General features: G+C 39.2%; 1 protein-coding gene across 4 annotated transcripts in view; it reads right to left on the bottom strand.

The window, feature by feature from the left end:
- Positions 1 to 21,271, bottom strand: part of LOC128688590 (nuclear valosin-containing protein-like) — a 337,361-nt gene that overhangs the window by 163,257 nt on the left and 152,833 nt on the right. For all 4 annotated transcript variants that reach the window (XM_070087530.1, XM_070087528.1, XM_070087533.1 and 1 more), the window contains 2 exons: positions 15,079 to 15,295; positions 12,664 to 12,812 (listed from right to left, as the gene is read on the bottom strand). In XM_070087530.1, the coding sequence (XP_069943631.1) occupies positions 12,664 to 12,812; positions 15,079 to 15,295 (366 nt within the window). The remainder of the gene's footprint in view (positions 1 to 12,663; positions 12,813 to 15,078; positions 15,296 to 21,271) is intronic.

The raw sequence follows: 21,271 nt of genomic DNA, 5'->3' as shown, positions 1-21,271 counted from the left end.
AAGAGGGGTTGTTGAGGTGGTTTGGTCATTTAGAGAGAATGGATCAAAGTAGAATGACATGGAGAGCGTATAAATCTGTAGGGGAAGTAAGGCGGGGTAGGGGTCGTCCTCGAAAAGGTTGGAGGGAGGGGGTAAAGGAGGTTTTGTGGGCGAGGGGCTTGGACTTCCAGCAAGCATGCGTGAGTGTGTTAGATAGGAGTGAATGGAGACGAATGGTATTTGAGACATGACGAGCTGTTGAGTGTGAGCAGGGTAATATTTAGTGAAGGGATTCAGGGAAACCGGTTTTTATATAGCCGGACTTGAGTCCTGGAAATGGGAAGTACAATGCCTGCACTTTAAAGGAGGGGTTTGGGATATTGGCGGTTTGGAAGGATACATTGTGTATCTTTATACGTATATGCTTTTAAACTGTTGTATTCTGATCACCTCAACAAAAAAGTGATTATGTTTGTGGTCAAAGTGTTGAATGATGATGAAAGTATTTTCATTTTGGGGATTTTCTTTAGTTTTTGGGTCACCCTGGCTTGGTGGGAGACGGCCGACTTGTTAAAAAAAAAAAAAAAAATAATATGTATAATAATAATAATACGTATAATAATAATGGTATAATAATATAACATATATAATAATAATGTACTACATAATAATAATTATAAAAATAGATGGCTTCAAAAGGCCATCACTAGATGGCAGTGTTTACCACAACAAAGGGAGCAGTTGTGGCTGCCTCCACCTGTCACATAATGACATATTTTATTCATTCTACAGTATATATCAGGTTTCTATGTTATTTATATTGTTTATTATTTCATATTAGATGAACTGTGATAGATAAATAAGCCACAGAGTTGACGACAGTTGTCTGTCTCCAGACAAACTGTCGTCCACTGCCAACACCGCCCATACCACTACATGAATTAAATATTTTATTCATTTTAGAGTATATATCAGGTTTCTATGTTATTTATATTGTTTATTATGTCATATTAGATCAAGTGAGATAGATAAATAAGCCATAAAGTTGATATTAGCGAAATTATTGAAGTAGAGAATTCCACTGGAACGAATTAACCCTTTCAGGGTCCGTCCCGTAGATCTACGGCTTCACGTTGAGTGTCCAAACTGTAGATCTAGACCAAAATTCTAGCGGCGTCAAATTAGCGCGAAAGCGCTCATAGGCCTACATGTAAGAGAACGGGTCTGCGTGGTGGGTGTGCGCCATAAACAAAAAATCTAGGCGCCCGCATAGCATTGTGGGAACGCCGGCTCAGTTACCCTTGTTCACCATGCCTCGTCACAAGTCAGCTTTCACTCCCCGGAAAATTGGGACTCTCCTCTTCCTATCTGATAGCTCTGACACTGATGGAAGTGGAAATGAAGACGAATTCTATGGCTTTGATCAGTTAGTGACCGAAAGGAATGACCAGGATATCGGCAATAGTGCAGAAAACCCTGACGATCCTCAACCTTCTACCTCTAGTGTGAGCACTCGTGACTCACGGTTGGTTGTGCCTCAACGCAAGAGAAAACTAATATTTTCATGTGGCCAGGCCTCTGACTTCAGTAATGATGATGATAGTGACGTGGATTGTGATTTTATTGCGCTCGACGATCATTCGAGTAGTGATAGTGAGGAATCATATTCACCAGTGAAGCGTCGGTATGCTCGCCGCCGCATGAGCTCGGGTAGTGTACCCTATGCTGTGCCCAGGGGACGGAGTACATCCCGGAGTACATCCCGTGGCCCTACACCAGGTTTAGATAGTGATAGTGAGGATGATGTGGCTACACTTGGCATGGATAGACCACAAGCATCAGTAGATAGTGGTAGTGGTGATGGTAGTGGCACCGCCATGCGTGACTCACCAGCCCAGGCTGGGACCGACGTTGCTGACTCCTCAGTTCAAGGACAAAGCGGAGCGTCAGCCACCAGCCCACCACAACCACAACCACCCGCACAACCAACCTATGATGTCCAGTATCCACCAGCAAACCGTATCAGGGATTGGCAGCAAAATCCCAATTTTGTTCCCAAGCCCCACCACTTTGATGACTCTCAAAGTGGAATTCTACCTACTTGTCCCCCTGGAACCACGGCCAATGAACTGGAATTCTTTGAATTATTCTTTGACCAGCCATTGATGGAAACTATTGTCAGGGAAAGTAATAAGTATTTTGAGTACACCATGGCAAATACAATCATATCACCACAGTCAAGACTACACAGGTGGAAAGAGACGACTGTTGCAGAAATGTATTTGCTTTTTGCAACAATAATGCTTATGCCTCATGTCTATAAGCATAATATAAAAGCATACTGGTCCACAGATCGGCTAATTTCTACCCCGGTCTTCAGTGAAATCATCCCAGTGAACAGGTTTATCTTACTGTTATGTATGTTGCACTTCTCTGACAAAACCAGGCCTGACAGAAGTGACAGGTTATACAAGATTAGAAATGCTTTCATGTATCTCAAACAAAAGTTCAGCATATACTTTTATCCATTCAAATATCTTGTAATTGACGAGTCTTCGATTTTGTTCAAAGGTAGACTGTCATTCAAGCAGAATATACCGAGCAAAAGAAAACGCTTTGGTATAAAACTGTTTGTACTCTGTGACTGTGACAGTGGCCTGGTGTTGGATATTGTTGTATACACGGGAAGTAAAACATTGAAAGATACCAAGATGTTATTGGGTATCTCAGGTGACGTAGTGAGAAACATGATGGCACCTTATCTTGGTAAGGGGCATACATTATATACCGATAACTGGTACACAAGCCCATTACTCAGTGATTTCATGTGAGTGAACAAGACAGATGTGAGTGGCACAGTGCGTTCTAATCGTAAACATATGCCCAGGCTCAACGCAGGTGCTCGTGGTGATGACGTGCAGGTGTTTACTGCCAATGACATCATGGCATTACGGTGGCATGACAAACGAGATGTCACATTGTTGACAACCATTCACCGTAATGAATGCAAGATAGTGGCAAAGTTGATCGAGTGACTAATGAATGTATTTGAAAACCAGTGACAGTGATTGATTATACACAAAACATGCGCTTGGTTGACAAATGTGACATGCAGATTGGTTTTGTTGATTGTGTTCCTCAGAGTTACAAGTGGTACATGAAACTTTTCTTCCATCTCATGGACATTTCAATGCTCAATGCATATAATATGTACCAAATAAAGACTGGCAACAGACCACCATATGGTGAACTTTGTTTGTCAGTTGTCAGACAACTCATAATGAAGTACCAGGTAAGAACACCTGCTATACAACAAAGTCCTCAAATTCCTCAGGATATACCCAAGCATTTGAGGAGGGAAGGTGATCATTTCATAATACAGCTTCCTTCAGCTCAGAAGAAATTTGCTCAGAAGAGATGCATCATCTGTGCACAAACAAAACGACGGCAACAAAGACGCAAAGACACTCGGTTTGTGTGTGAGGAATGTAAGGTGCCTCTGTGCATAGTGCCTTGTTTCAAGGAGTTCCACAAGCTCCAGCAGTTCTAAAACCATTTCCAGTGATTGTAAATATGTAAATATATGATAGAACATTAGTATTATACAATATTTGTGCATGTTTATTGTAATAAACAACAGTGGTAAACAATAATATGATAATAACTTTAGTGCGGTTATTGTGTTCAATACAGTGAGTTTATATATATACATTATATACAGTATTGGTCTCTCAGGCCCCAAATGTTAGTAGGAATAGAAAAAAATTGGAAAAGAAAAGAAAAAACTATAAAAACCGCTAAATAAAGTAATGCGCGTATGCGGAATTCGTCACCACATCATTTTGGACAAACTTCTTGGCACTGTATCTCGGTAAGTACTGATCAGAATTTTTTTTTTTTTGTCTTATTACCTTCACAAAAATTATTTATTTATTTATTATCACACTGGCCGATTCCCACCAAGGCAGGGTGGCCCGAAAAAGAAAAACTTTCACCATCATTCACTCCATCACTGTCTTGCCAGAAGGGTGCTTTACACTACAGTTTTTAAACTGCAACATTAACACCCCTCCTGCAGAGTGCAGACACTGCACTTCCCATCTCCAGGACTCAAGTCCGGCCTGCCGGTTTCCCTGAACTCCTTCATAAATGTTACTTTGCTCACACTCCAACAGCACGTCAAGTATTAAAAACCATTTGTCTCCATTCACTCCTATCAAACACGCTCACGCATGCCTGCTGGAAGTCCAAGCCCCTCGCACACAAAACCTCCTTTACTCCCTCTCTCCAACCTTTCCTAGGCCGACCCCTACCCCGCCTTCCTTCCACTAAAGACTGATACACTCTTGAAGTCATTCTGTTTCGCTCCATTCTCTCCACATATCCAAACCACCTCAACAACCCTTCCTCAGCCCTCTGGACAACAGTTTTGGTAATCCCGCACCTCCTCCTAACTTCCAAACTATGAATTTTCTGCATTATATTCACACCACACATTGTCCTCAGACATGACATCTCCACTGCCTCCAGCCTTCTCCTCGCTGCAACATTCATCACCCATGCTTCACACCCATATAAGAGCGTTGGTAAAACTATACTCTCATACATTCCCCTCTTTGCCTCCAAGGACAAAGTTCTTTGTCTCCACAGACTCCTAAGTGCACCACTCACTCTTTTCCCCTCATCAATTCTATGATTCACCTCATCTTTCATAGACCCATCCGCTGACACGTCCACTCCCAAATATCCGAATACATTCACCTCCTCCATACTCTCTCCCTCCAATCTGATATTCAATCTTTCATCACCTAATCTTTTTGTTATCCTCATAACTTTACTCTTTCCTGTATTCACCTTTAATTTTCTTCTTTTGTACACCCTACCAAATTCATCCACCAATCTCTGCAACTTCTCTTCAGAATCTCCCAAGAGCACAGTGTCATCAGCAAAGAGCAGCTGTGACAACTCCCACTTTGTGTGTGATTCTTTATCTTTTAACTCCACGCCTCTTGCCAAGACCCTCGTATTTACTTCTCTTACAACCCCATCTATAAATATATTAAACAACCACGGTGACATCACACATCCTTGTCTAAGGCCTACTTTTACTGGGAAAAAATTTCCCTCTTTTCTACATACTCTAACTTGAGCCTCACTATCCTCGTAAAAACTCTTCACTGCTTTCAGTAACCTACCTCCTACACCATACACTTGCAACATCTGCCACATTGCCCCCCTATCCACCCTGTCATACGCCTTTTCCAAATCCATAAATGCCACAAAGACCTCTTTAGCCTTATCTAAATACTGTTCACTTATATGTTTCACTGTAAACACCTGGTCCACACACCCCCTACCTTTCCTAAAGCCTCCTTGTTCATCTGCTATCCTATTCTCCGTCTTACTCTTAATTCTTTCAATTATAACTCTACCATACACTTTACCAGGTACACTCAACAGACTTATCCCCCTATAATTTTTGCACTCTCTTTTATCCCCTTTGCCTTTATACAAAGGAACTATGCATGCTCTCTGCCAATCCCTAGGTACCTTACCCTCTTCCATACATTTATTAAATAATTGCACCAACCACTCCAAAACTATATCCCCACCTGCTTTTAACATTTCTATCTTTATCCCATCAATCCCGGTTGCCTTACCCCCTTTCATTTTACCTACTGCCTCACGAACTTCCCCCACACTCACAACTGGCTCTTCCTCACTCCTACATGATGTTATTCCTCCTTGTCCTATACACGAAATCACAGCTTCCCTATCTTCATCAACATTTAACAAATCCTCAAAATATTCCCTCCATCTTCCCAATACCTCTAACTCTCCATTTAATAACTCTTGTCTCCTATTTTTAACTGACAAATCCATTTGTTCTCTAGGCTTCCTTAACTTGTTAATCTCACTCCAAAACTTTTTCTTATTTTCAACAAAATTTGTTGATAACAGCTCACCCACTCTCTCATTTGCTCTCTTTTTACATTGCTTCACCACTCTCTTAACCTCTCTCTTTTTCTCCATATACTCTTCCCTCTTTGCATCACTTCTACTTGGTAAAAATATCTCATATGCTAACTTTTTCTCCCTTACTCACGTAGACCACAACATGACCCAAGAATACTAAGAATGTAACCCAAATCTTGACAAAATTAGAAGATCTAAGGAAGACAGCCCTGTTAACCCAAACACTGCCTCCGCTGCCAGACAACCACTTAACCCAAGCTCCGAGAAAACAAGCCTTCTCCTCCATTCCTACACAGTATCTACTTCAGTGATACTATGAAAGGATATCGCAGAAGACACAACACCAGTAATAAAAGAATAACAGCAAGGACCCTAGAACTCAACTTGTCTACCCAGCAGGACGCCAGTGTATCATCAACCCCCCTCACCGACGCCACCCAGGGAACAACAACAACAACAACAAACATGGCTGACTCCCCCTCCAACTCCACTCCCTTCAAAGGATTCATCCATGATAACTCAGGTACGATTATTCCTGACAATATCAAGGACTACATCGTTGCTCTAGAAAATGAAATCAAAGATATCAAAGCAGCACTCGAGCGACGAGATTCCAAGATAACCAACCTCGAGAATAAGATCCAAAACCTTGAAGAGAAGATTACATCGGGAAGTGTTGACACAGAAAATACTCTAAAAGCAGCTATAGCCAGTCACACTGAGCAAATAACAACAATAAATATGAAGGTTGAAGAAGCAATCAAGGACTGGAATCAGAACATGCACACTCGACTAAATGAATACCTTGATTTCCAAGACGACAAAACTGAACAAGATAAGTTGTCTGATGCAGTTATAATAAACAGTCCACACATTCCTAGTGACATAACACAAGCTCAGTGCAAAGAAACTGCTGTCAGGATAATACAGGACCACGTACAAGTCATCGTGCAAAACAATGAAATCAAAGAAACACGTTTGTTAGGAAAACCAGGAAGTAAACACAGTATAATGATCCGACTTCATTCATACGATAAAAGAAAGGACCTAATTAAATCAGCAATTACAATGAAAAATGGAGTGTACATAAATGAGTGTCTAACAAAAAAACGTCAAAACCTTCTGTTCAGGCTGAGAAAACTTAAACAGGAAAACAAAATACATCAGTGTTTCACGCGAGATGGGAAAATACTAGTAAGGAAAACATCAACAGGACAACAATATACCATCTCAAACGAACATGATTTCTCTACCTTCCTTAGAAAAGCTGACATTTCTGTAACAGATTAGATAAGTGCCCTTAATACATATATACGTGTGGTGCATATAGTGTACGTTACTATTATATTGTACATTATTATTTTTATTATTTTTCATCACTAGCTAATGCCAACTACCTCCAATACTCTATAACTTTCTTACTGCTATTAATTGCTCATAATTTTAAATTAAAAGTCAAATCTTACTCCAAATTAATAATATTCATTTTTTCTTACCTGTCCATTTAATTTTGTTTATCACTACTTGTTTTTTTAGTCACTTTACATTGTGTATGCAATTAGTGTATATTCCAATTACTTTTTTGCAAGTACCAAAACTATCTTTTGCTAGCTAGTACCAACTACCTCATTTTTTTTACTTTTATTGTGCAATAAACTGCTCAATTTATCTAATATTACAAATCAGATCTTACTCCTAAACCAATATTATTTCATAGTGACCATCTGTCCATTTAACTTTGTTTACCATTACTTAATTTTAGTCCCTTATATATTTTCTCCTTTATTTTAGCTTTATATAACTACCCTAGCTTATACATTCACAATTGTTAAAATAATCAAGGTGCTATTCTCAGGTGCTAAAGTAGAACAAGTTCACAATTTTGCCATTATATTCGAAAGCTCATTTATTTTATAGTACTACCTACTATCATATTCCCAAGCTCCATTATTTGATCATCACTTTATTTGTACTAGTCCCTTTTATATTGTCTCCTTTATTTTAGCTAAAAAAAAAAAAAAAAAAAACTACCTTAGCTCATTATTTTACATTTGTTAAATAATTCAGGTGCTATTTTTTAGCTTAAGACTATTTACTTTGTTTTATACTTAATTCTAACTATAGATTCACTACAAATCTTATGATTACAAGCATTGATCCAGATACCAACCTCTTATTTAATGACTTAAATGAATCAAACAGTTACTGTAATTACTACACTGCAGAGCAATCAAAGGCACTTCTCAGTGCCAACAACAACATAACTATCTTTAACTACAATATCAGATCTTTAAGCAAGCATTACGATGACCTCATAGCATTACTAAATTCCTTACATGCCAATATGTCCATCATTACACTAACTGAAACCTGGCTAAAGCCTGATAGTACAGATGTCTATGCCATTCCTGGTTACACAGCCATACACAACTGTAGGCCAGACCAACAAGGGGGTGGCACAGCCATATACTACTCAGACCAACTAGAATGTATCACTAATACTTGCACAAGAGATGAACATGGGGAATATATAATAGCCAAATTCAAATCCAAATACCTACAAAAACCTCTCACATTGATAAACATCTACAGAGTTCCACAGTCAAACATTAGCCAATTTAGTCAAAACCTAGGAAGTATGATAACTGATGCACGCATGAACAAAGATCACTTACTACTCTCAGGTGACTTCAATATAAATCTCCTGCAAGACCAGGACCCACACGTTACTGAATTCACAAACACAATGAGTAACTGTATGTTGCTACCAACAGTAACAAAACCTACAAGAGTTACAGAGACTAGTGTTTCCCTACTTGACCACATCTGGACCAACACCATATCCCCTTTAAAATCAGGCATAATTACAGATAATACCACAGACCACTACCCTACTTTCCTCATAACAACTCTTGGTAAATTACCCCAAGACACTACTAAAGTCACCTTCAGACTTCACAATGAGGCAGCCATTAATAACTTCACAACAGCAGTAGCAAACATTGACTGGCACACTGAGCTAGAAATCAATACAGATATTGACGAATGTATTAATAATTTTCTAAAAAAGACTCAATACCTCTATAACAAGCACTGCCCTAAAAAAACTAAGCAGATGACAGCTAAGAGACTGAACAGTCCCTGGCTAACACCCAGCATTCTCAAATCCATAAATACAGAACACCAATATGAAAAACAGTACAGAATGGGTCACATAACCAGAGACCAAACAAAACGTTACTCGTCAATCCTAACCAGCCTGATAAGAAGGGCAAAAAAATTGTATTATGAGAACAGATTATCCAACTTACGAGGTGATATAAAAAAGACCTGGAAAACCCTATCAGAAATTCTGGGAACAAAAAAGATATCACGAAATAGCGAAATAAAATTAGCAAAATCAGATGAACCCCAACTCCCACCAACAGAAACAGCAAACAGACTCAATGATTTCTTCTCCACTATAGGACAAAACCTTGCCAATAAAATCCCAAGCTCAGATACCCCACCAAATGACTACCTCACCGGCAACTACCCAAACACACTGTTCCTAGCTCCGACTAACCCATACGAAGTCTCCCTTATTATCAACGCACTAAAAAACAAGGCAGGAGATTTAAATACCTTACCACCCTTTATATACAAAAAAGTGTCACAAGTGCTATCACCAATCATTGCAACACTCTTTAACAAATCCATTGAATCCTCCACCTTCCCTACAGTACTCAAAATAGCAAGGGTCACCCCGATCCACAAAGGAGGAGACCAAACAGAGTTGAATAACTATAGGCCAATATCCAACTTACACCCTCTCTCAAAAATCTTCGAAAAATTAATTCATAAACGAATCTACTCCTACCTTATCTCCCAAAACATAAACAACCCCTGCCAATTTGGATTCAGGCCTAATAAAAATACTAATGATGCTATTATACACATGCTAGAACATATATACACTGCAATAGAGAAAAAAGAAGTCCCACTGGGGATCTTCATTGACTTACGTAAAGCTTTTGATACAGTTGACCATGACTTGCTCCACGTAAAATTGTCACACTATGGTATAAGAGGGCACTCCCTCAACTACCTCAAGTCATACCTCAGCAACAGAAGCCAATATGTGTACGCAAATGGGGCAAACTCTTCTGCACAACCAATTACAGTTGGTGTCCCACAGGGAAGTGTCCTTGGCCCTCTTCTCTTTCTCCTATACATAAATGACCTACCAAATGCTTCTCAATTACTCAAACCCACACTATTTGCTGATGACACAACATACGTCTTCTCCCACCCGAGCCCAGTCACGCTTGCCAATACTGTAAATACCGAATTACAGAAAATATCTACCTGGATGAGTACTAACAAACTTACACTAAACATTGACAAAACCTACTTCATTCAGTTTGGTAACAGAGCTACAGATGTCCCTCTTAACATAATGATAAACGGATCACCTATCACAAAGCTAACAGAGGGAAAATTCTTAGGAATCCACCTTGATAATAGACTCAAATTTCATACACATATACAACAAATTTCTAAGAAAATTTCCAAGACTGTAGGCATACTATCGAAGATACGGTACTATGCTCCACAGTCAGCCCTCCTGGCCCTATATCACTCTCTTATTTACCCCTATCTCACCTATGGAATTTGTGCATGGGGCTCAACAACAAGTAACCATCTCAGACCACTAATTACCCAACAAAAGGCTGCAGTTAGAATGATAACAAATTCTCACTACAGGCAGCACACTCCACCAATATTCAATACACTCAACCTACTCACCATACAAAACATCCATACTTATTACTGCACCTATTACATACATAGAACACTCAACTCTGATATTAACCCTCCCCTCAAACATCTCCTTGCCAACCTCAACAGAACACATGACCATAACACAAGGCACAGATCACTCTTTGATATTCCTCGTGTCCATCTCACGCTATGCAAAAACTCAATGCACATAAAAGGCCCTAAAATCTGGAATTCATTACCTGTAAATATAAAAGAAACACTACCTGTTTATAAATTCAAGTCTCTTCTCAAAGATCACTTACTCACCCAAAACCAAATAAATACTGAATAACTGAACCTTATAAATTGTATATCTTAAATGTTTCTCACAATTATATCACATAAACGTTAAACCTAAAACCCAATCTAACTTTATTATTTTTTATATACACTACCTAACAGAATACTCCATTCTACTGAATTTATAACAATGACCTGTCTTTGTAATACTCACTTGTGCATTATAGTAATCAGTTTACATTAATGTTTTTCACTGATTTCATCATTGCTTAGTTAATCTTAAGTTAATTTTAAGCCAGCCCGTAATGCTATGCATAGTATAAGTGGCTTTGGCATGCTGCTCTTATCTGTATTTTTTTTTTTTGTACCTCTGTAAGTGTGCTCAAATTATAAATAAATGAATAAATAAATAAATTGCTCCTCTTCCCTCCAGCACCCACTTTCCTGTAACCACAAACTTCTGCTGAACACTCTAACACTACATTTTTAAACCTACCCCATACCTCTTCGACCCCATTGCCTATGCTCTCATTAGCCCATCTATCCTCCAATAGCTGTTTATATCTTACCCTAACTGCCTCCTCTTTTAGTTTATAAACCTTCACCTCTCTCTTCCCTGATGCTTCTATTCTCCTTGTATCCCATCTACCTTTTACTCTCAGTGTAGCTACAACTAGAAAGTGATCTGATATATCTGTGGCCCCTCTATAAACATGTACATCCTGAAGTCTACTCAACAGTCCTTTATCTACCAATACATAATCCAACAAACTACTGTCATTTTGCCCTACATCATATCTTGTATACTTATTTATCCTCTTTTTCTTAAAATATGTATTACCTATAACTAAACCCCTTTCTATACAAAGTTCAATCAAAGGGCTCCCATTATCATTTACACCTGGCACCCCAAACTTACCTACCACACCCACAATTACTCTCTCACTTGGTTCAAAGGCTCCTATACATTCATTTAACATCTCCCAAAATCTCTCTCTCTCCTCTGCATTCCTCTCTTCTCCAGGTGCATACACGCTTATTATGACCCACTTCTCGCATCCAACCTTTACTTTAATCCACATAATTCTTGAATTTACACATTCATATTCACTTTTCTCCTTCCATAACTGATCATTGAACATTACTGCTACCCCTTCCTTTGCTCTAACTCTCTCAAATACTCCAGATTTAATCCCATTTATTTCCCCCCACTGAAACTCCCCTACCCCCTTCAGCTTTGTTTCGCTTAGGGCCAGGACATCCAACTTCTTTTCATTCATAACATCAGCAATCATCTGTTTCTTGTCATCCACACTACATCCACACACATTTAAGCATCCCAGTTTTATAAAGTTTTTCTTCTTCTCTTTTTTGGTAAATGTCTACAGGAGAAGGGGTTACTAGCCCATTGCTCCCGGCAAAAATACATGTATGCTCTTTAATTCTGTAAGAAAAATTTTTTTTTTTTTTCAAAATTTCTTGGACACTGGAGCACCACTTCAGATTTTGGCCTTGGACCCTGAAGGGGTTAATTGCATTTCAATTAATTTAAATGAGAAAAATTGTCTCTGCAAATGAGCAAATCCAGTTGCGAGCAAGGTCATGGAACGGATTAAACTCGCAGGTAGAGGTTCCATTGTATTTAAATTATTAAACATTACAGACCTTTAATATATGTCCACGGGCAGCCTCTGTTGGAATAGCCATGAATATTTCTCCATCAAAGCTGCTACGAAGATCCCAGTCGAGATTCTCTGGGCGACTAGTTTCTCCTATTACTATCACCTGCTTGTCTTTGTGTTTACTTTTTAAATCTGAAATATAGAGAGCTTTCTATACCTTTATCCATCACAAAACAAAATTATGGACACCTCATTCAGAGATATATCTTAAAAATACTTTAACTACAAAATTAGAAACAGTGTATGATGACTTGTAGAGGTTATCTCTCCTCTCAGAAAATCACAATGAATAATGCACATGTACAACTAAAGTATTTCATACATGAAAATTAGAATAAGAACTGGAAAAAAGCGAGAAAAAGAAAAAGTACCAATATTATGAACAAACAGCAGAACAGCGAAAAGTTGTCCGTCCCCAGAGACTAAGCACTCGTAAGTCGTTGATAAACTTACTTGCATATAGTGCTCGAGATCCTTCTGTAATGTCCAGTATATAATTTAGATGGAATGGAATGTGAGTTTTAATTATTCATGCATATGTTGGAAAAATTTAAGCATAACAAGAGAGAATATTAGCAGCGTATATCACTAAGAAGTGCTGCCAAATAAGAAACAAGTGATAAAAACAAAATCAGTGTTTAGTCTACATAATGATGGGTGGTGTGTCCCCCTTGTTTATCTTATGGAAAGTGAGATCTTTGTCTCATATCTCTCTCACAAGTATTGTATTCCAGCCAAGAGACAGACAAAACTGTTGTGAGCAGCTTGAGCAAACTTGACAACAAGCCATACAGAGGTCTGGCTAAGAGAAAGTTAACATGGTCTCTTGTAACAAATTATGTTAAAAATGTTAATAAGTAGGAAATAAGCCACTATAAAACTGAGTTGTGCTACTGGAATGAAAGCCCTGGGGGTAAGAAATGCAGGTGAATAACCAAGAGAGAAAGACCAAGAATGTGAGTAGTCACAGATGTTATGACCTTTAATAGGAAGAATAATGAATTTGAATGGAGCTAGAAAATGACATGAATAACTAGAATTTGTATATAAAATTGGAAATGAAAAATGGCATCAATACATAGCTGTAGGAGAAACTAAAATTAATTCAAGTAACAAAGCCAGACTTGAGTCCTGGACATGGGAAGTAAAATGCCCGCGCTTTAACCCTTTGACTGTTTGGGTCATATATATACGTCTTACGAGCCACTGTGTTTGACGTATATACGTATACTCAAAAATTCTAGTGGGTTCAACTCAAGCAGAACAAAGCTGGTAGGCCCACATGTGAGAGAATGGGTCTGTGTGGTAAGTGTGCACCATATAAAAAAAATCCTGCCACACGCAGTGCATGAGAAAAAAAAACTCCGACCGTTTTTTAATTAAAATGCCGACATTGTGGTCTATTTTCGTATAGTATTTATGGTTGTATTCTCATTTTCTGGGTCTCATTTGATAGAATGGAAAACATATTATAGAAATAGAGGTGATTTTGATTGGTTTTACTATGAAAAGAACCTGGAAATGGAGCTCAAAATAGGGGAAATGTTTGATTTTTGCCAATGTTCAAAAGTAAACAAATGATGTCATTTTCTAATAAATGTCCAACTAACCATTCTAATATACAGTCATGAACGGGTTGACCTTATTTTTACAATTATTACAATATTGCAGTAGTCTACATAACAGTAAATCTTCTATTTTTTGTTTGAATAAAAATTCAAAATAGAAAGCAAGAGTAATATCAGAGGGGCCTGGAGACGTGAATGATGAACAAAGAAAATGTTATTTTAGAGCCAGGAATGTCTGCATTGTTCATTCTGAACTATTTTGAAATTGTCATGTTTTTTAATTTTCATGAAATTGGCCAAATTGCAAATTTCTGACCATGTTATTGAGTAGTTGAAATTGGTAAATGGGCAGTTTCTTGCACTCAATTGATAGAAAAAATTGAGTTCTAAAGAAATAGCTATGAGTTTGGTTGACTGGGACAACGAAATTAACCGAAAATAGGGCTGAAAGTGGGCGAAATTGCCGATTCGTAAATATCGCCGAGGTCACTAACTTCGCAAGAGCGTAATTCCGTAAGTTTTTCACCAAATTTTGTACTTTTGGTGTCATTACCATTGGGAAAAAATTCTCTATAGATTCATAAGAAATTTTTTTTTTTTTTTAAATTTTTGCGACACCAGGAGAGACCTCAGGATTAGGGATTGCAACAGCCAAGGGGTTAAAGGAAGGGTTTGGGATATTGGCTGTTTGGAGTAACACTTAAACTGTCGAATCTGGGCGCCTCTGCAAAGACAGTGATTATGTGTGGATGATGGTGAAAATGTTACTTTCTTTTTTGGGTCACCCTGCCTTGGTATGAGACAGCCAACATGTTAAAAAAAAAACTTACTTGCTAGGCAAAAGGAGAGCTGAGTGCTAATTCTTTTCTCCAAACTCTTGGTGTTTCCTTCTCTTGGAGCAACAATGTCTAATTTTTCAATAAGAAGTACACATGGGGATAGAGAGACTGCCTGGTCAAATATTTCATTGATCCTCTCTTCACTTTCTCCAGAGACTCCTCCCACAAATTCAGTTGCTGTAATCCGAAGAATGGGACACGCTGCTGTCTGTACAATATTTTAAAAAAATCACGTATTATTATTATATGTGATATATGAAAAAAGTATTAAGCTTGTAAAGGTCAGTCAGAGAGTGCATGGAAAATAGGAGGTACAGTGGAACTTCGGTTTTCAAATTAAATTCGGCAACCAAAATCAATGACAACCAAAGCAATTTTTCCCATAAAGAATAATGTAAATGAAATTAATCCATTCAAGACCCCAAATGACAATATAATAATACATTAACCCTTAAACTGTCCAAACGTAGATCTACGTTTGCACGCGTAGTGCTCTGACCTTGATTTTCTCTACAAGAATGTAAAAAAAAACATAGATCTACGTTCGGAGCGCCACGTGAGCGAACATAGATCTACATTTGGACAGTTTAAGGGTTAATAATGTACATACTAACTACACATTACATAACACAATGTATAAAATTATACAGCTCAGGGAAACTGTAAAATGAATACTAAATAAAAATTTAACTGAAATACTGTACAGTAAATGAAAATTTAACTGCCCCTTACCTGTCAGATGAGAGCTAATGCCATACTGGAAGCAGGAGGTGGAGGAGAGGAGGGGATGTGGCACCACTTACACCTTGATCTGGCTCACTGTTTCTTTGTCTCACTAAAAACCTGTCCAGTGAGGTTTGTTTCAGGCTCCATTTTAACACTTGACTAAATTGAGACATTACAGTGTCACTGTACATGTTAGACTGACAGATGGCCACTGCTTTGTCTGGATGGTATTTTTCAGCAAACTCCTTCACTTCATGCCATTTAGCACACATTTCCTTGACAAGTGCAATGGGCACTTCATCCCTTCCCTCCTCTTCCTTTGATGACAGCTCCTCTGCTGCAAACTGTTGCTGCTCCTTCTGAAGGTCTACAAATTATTCTGTGGTGAGTTCGGTTCTATGCTCCTTCACCAACTCCTCCATATCATCTTCAGTCACCTCTAGGCCCAAGGCCATCCCCGGGGACACAATATCCTCTACTAGCTCAGGCTCATCTTCAAGGCTTTCAAAATCCCTGGCTGCCACAAAGTCAGGCCACAATTCCAGGACCATGCTGACTGCATGGTCCTGGAAGACACATTCCCCTTTGTCCTGTTCCATACACATGAAAACTTATCTGTCAACAACCAAAAGAACGCACAAAAACCAGAACATTTTTTCTAGAACACTTCATTCAAAAACCGATTTATTTGACAAGTAATGCAATCAACAACCAAGGTTCCACTGTAATCGGGTTTGAGCCAAGGAAGGGGAGGGTAGCTCTAATTCCTCAGATCAAACTCATCACATCACCCCTTAAAGGGAAAACAATAAAATCCAGCCTCTCCTCACTTAACAACAGAGTTCCGTTCCTAAGACCATGTCGGTAAACGAATTCGTCACTAAGTGACTTTGTTTACATTAAAGAAAATGGGATATTTTCCTCTATCAAAGAAGTGTGGCACATGTAAAATTTTCTTCAAATACATCTAACACTATCCATATTTTGCAACATCTGTGATTAAGAATTGGCAACACAATGATTAAAATTTTAACAAGAAATTTATTTACAAAATGCAGCTACTTTTTAACTCAGCAACTGTCTCCTGCCAAGTCAGAGTGAGGCAAAGAAGAAAACACTTTCACCAAAATTTACTCAGTTATCTATTTCCAAAAGTGTCCTGACATCACACTCAGATTATCCCTTCGACTGCAAAAGCCTTGCCTCTCCTTCAGAGTGTAGACACTGCCCTTCCCACCTCCAGGACTCAAGTCTGATTAACCAATTTCCCTGAATCCCATAATAAAAGTTACCTTGTTCACACTCCAACAGCATGCCCAGTAAAAACCACTTGTCTCCATTCACTCTTATCTAACATGCTCACACAAGCCCGCTGGATGCTCAAGCCTCTAAAACTCAAAGCCTCTTGTATCTCCTTATCCTAACGATCCCTGGAATAATCCCTTCCTCTTCTACCTTCCACCCATAGATTTATTCACCCTGTTCATCAACCTAACCATGCACAATCTCTCTACAATCCCAAATCACCTCAACCCCTTTTCAGCTCTACGAATTATACCAATAATAATAATAATAATAATAATACAGTGGACCCCCGCATACCGTTGGCCTTACATAACGTTAAATCCGCATACCGATACATTTTATCGCTAAGATTTTGCCTCGCATACCGCTAAAGAACCCGCTCAACGCTGTTCGTCCGAGACGCGTCTAATGTGCGGCCTGAGCCAGCCTCACATGTTCCGCCGGTGGCATTGTTTACCAGCCAGCCTCCGCGGTAACATCCAAGAAGCATACAATCAGAACATTTCGTATTATTAGTGTTTTTGGTGATTTTATCTGCAAAATAAGTGACCATGGGCCCCAAGAAAGCTTCTCGTGCCAACCCTACAGCAATAGGGTGAGAATTTCTATAGAGATGAAGAAAGAGATCATTAATAAGTATGAAAGTGGAGTGCGTGTCTCCGAGCTGGCCAGGTTGTATAATAAACCCCAATCAACCATCGCTACTATTGTGGGCAACAAAACGGCAATCAAGGAAACTGTTCTTGCCAAAGGTTCAACTGTGTTTTCGAAACAGAGATCGCAAGTGATGGAAGATGTTGAGAGACTCTTATTGGTATGGATAAATGAAAAACAGATAGCAGGAGATAGCATCTCTCAAGTGATCATAAGTGAAAAGGCTAGGAAGTTGCATGAAGATTTAATTAAAAAAATGCCTGCAACTAGTGATGATGTGAGTGAATTTAAGGCCAGCAAAGGTTGGTTTGAGAGATTTAAGAAGCGTAGTGGCATACATAGTGTGATAAGGCATGGTGAGGCTGCCAGTTCGGACCACAAAGCAGCTGAAAAGTATGTGCAGGAATTCAAGGAGTACATAGACAGTGAAGGACTGAAACCTGAACAAGTGTTTAATTGTGATGAAACAGGCCTGTTTTGGAAGAAAATGCCAAGCAGGACCTACATTACTCAGGAGGAAAAGGCATTCCCAGGACATAAGCCTATGAAAGACAGGCTTACTCTGTTGATGTGTTCCAATGCTAGTGGTGATTGCAAAGTGAAGCCTTTATTAGTGTATCACTCAGAAACTCCCAGAGCGTTCAGGCAAAAGAATATCCTCAAGGCTAATTTGTGTGTGCTGTGGAGGGCAAACAGTAAGGCATGGGTCACTAGGGACTTTTTCTATGACTGGTTACACCATGCATTTGCCCCCAATGTGAAAGATTACCTAACTGAAAAGAAATTAGACCTTAAGTGCCTCCTGGTGTTAGACAATGCCCCTGGTCATCCTACAGACGTGGCAGAGCGACTTTATGGGGACTTGAGCTTCATTAAGGTGAAGTTTTTGCCTCCTAATACCACTCCTCTCCTGCAGCCCATGGACCAGCAGGTTATTGCAAACTTCAAAAAACTGTACACAAAAGCTCTGTTTGAAAGGTGCTTTGTAGTGACCTCAGAAACTCAACTGACTCTAAGAGAGTTTTGGAGAGAGCACTTTAATATCCTCAATTGTGTAAACCTTATAGGTAAGGCTTGGGAGGGAGTGACTAAGAGGACCTTGAACTCTGCTTGGAAGAAACTGTGGCCAGAATGTGTAGACCAAAGGGATTTTGAAGGGTTTCAGGCTAACCCTGAGAGGAGTATACCAGTTGAGGAATCCATTGTGGCATTGGGAAAGTCCTTGGGGTTGGAGGTTAGTGGGGATGATGCGAAGAGTTGGTGGAGGAGGACAATGAAGAACTAACCACTGATGAGCTGTTAGATCAACTTAAACAGCAAGAGGCCAGACGTGAGGAAACTGGTTCGGAGGAGGGGAGAGAGAAATTGAAGAAGTTGCCTACTACAAAGATTAAGGAAATCTGTGCAATGTGGCTGAAAGTGCAAACCTTTATGGATGAAAATCACCCTCACACAGCTATTGCAAGCCGTGCTGGTGACTATTACACTGACAATGTTGTGAAACACTTTAGGAAAGTCATAAAGGAACGAAATGACAGTAGTTTGTTGGATTATGTATTGGTAGATAAAAGACTGTTGAGTAGACTTCAGGATGTACATGTGTATAGAGGGGCCACAGATATATCAGATCACTTTCTAGTTGTAGCTACACTGAGAGTAAAAGGTAGATGGGATACAAGGAGAATAGAAGCATCAGGGAAGAGAGAGGTGAAGGTTTATAAACTAAAAGAGGAGGCAGTTAGGGTAAGATATAAACAGCTATTGGAGGATAGATGGGCTAATGAGAGCATAGGCAATGGGGTCAAAGAGGTATGGGGTAGGTTTAAAAATGTAGTGTTAGAGTGTTCAGCAGAAGTTTGTGGTTACAGGAAAGTGGGTGCGGGAGGGAAGAGGAGCGATTGGTGGAATGATGATGTAAAGAGAGTAGTAAGGGAGAAAAAGTTAGCATATGAGAAGTTTTTACAAAGTAGAAGTGATGCAAGGAGGGAAGAGTATATGGAGAAAAAGAGAGAGGTTAAGAGAGTGGTGAAGCAATGTAAAAAGAGAGCAAATGAGAGAGTGGGTGAGATGTTATCAACAAATTTTGTTGAAAATAAGAAAAAGTTTTGGAGTGAGATTAACAAGTTAAGAAAGCCTAGAGAACAAATGGATTTGTCAGTTATAAATAGGAGAGGAGAGTTATTAAATGGAGAGTTAGAGGTATTGGGAAGATGGAGGGAATATTTTGAGGAATTGTTAAATGTTGATGAAGATAGGGAAGCTGTGATTTCATGTAAAGGACAAGGAGGAATAACGTCTTGTAGGAGTGAGGAAGAGCCAGTTGTGAGTGTGGGGGAAGTTCGTCAGGCAGTAGGTAAAATGAAAGGGGGTAAGGCAGCCGGGATTGATGGGATAAAGATAGAAATGTTAAAAGCAGGTGGGGATATAGTTTTGGAGTGGTTGGTGCAATTATTTAATAAATGTATGGAAGAGGGTAAGGTACCTAGGGATTGGCAGAGAGCATGCATAGTTCCTTTGTATAAAGGCAAAGGGGATAAAAGAGAGTGCAAAAATTATAGGGGGATAAGTGTGCTGAGTTTACCTGGTAAAGTGTATGGTAGAGTTATTATTGAAAGAATTAAGAGTAAGACGGAGAATAGGATAGCAGATGAACAAGGAGGCTTTAGGAAAGGTGGGGGGTGTGTTGACCAGGTGTTCACAGTGAAACATATAAGTGAACAGTATTTAGATAAGGCTAAAGAGGTCTTTGTGGCATTTATGGATTTGGAAAAGGCATATGACAGGGTGGATAGGGGGGCAATGTGGCAGATGTTGCAAGTGTATGGTGTAGGAGGTAGGTTACTGAAAGCAGTGAAGAGTTTTTACGAGGATAGTGAGGCTCAAGTTAGAGTATGTAGGAAAGAGGGAAATTATTTCCCAGTAAAAGTAGGCCTTAGACAAGGATGTGTGATGTCACCTTGGTTGTTTAATATATTTATAGATGGGGTTGTAAGAGAAGTAAATGCGAGGGTCTTGGCAAGAGGCGTGGAGTTAAAAGATAAAGAATCACACAAAGTGGGAGTTGTCACAGCTGCTCTTTGCTGATGACACTGTGCTCTTGGGAGATTCTGAAGAGAAGTTGCAGAGATTGGTGGATGAATTTGGTAGGGTGTGCAAAAGAAGAAAATTAAAGGTGAATACAGGAAAGAGTAAGGTTATGAGGATAACAAAAAGATTAGGTGATGAAAGATTGGATATCAGATTGGAGGGAGAGAGTATGGAGGAGGTGAATGTATTCAGATATTTGGGAGTGGACGTGTCAGCGGATGGGTCTATGAAAGATAAGGTGAATCATAGAATTGATGAGGGGAAAAGAGTGAGTGGTGCACTTAGGAGTCTGTGGAGATAAAGAACTTTGTCCTTGGAGGCAAAGAGGGGAATGTATGAGAGTATAGTTTTACCAACGCTCTTATATGGATGTGAAGCATGGGTGATGAATGTTGCAGCGAGGAGAAGGCTG

The sequence above is a fragment of the Cherax quadricarinatus genome, chromosome 2 (assembly GCF_038502225.1).
Source record: "Cherax quadricarinatus isolate ZL_2023a chromosome 2, ASM3850222v1, whole genome shotgun sequence".
NCBI lineage: Eukaryota > Metazoa > Arthropoda > Malacostraca > Decapoda > Parastacidae > Cherax > Cherax quadricarinatus.
This window is presented reverse-complemented; position numbering and strand designations above follow the sequence as displayed.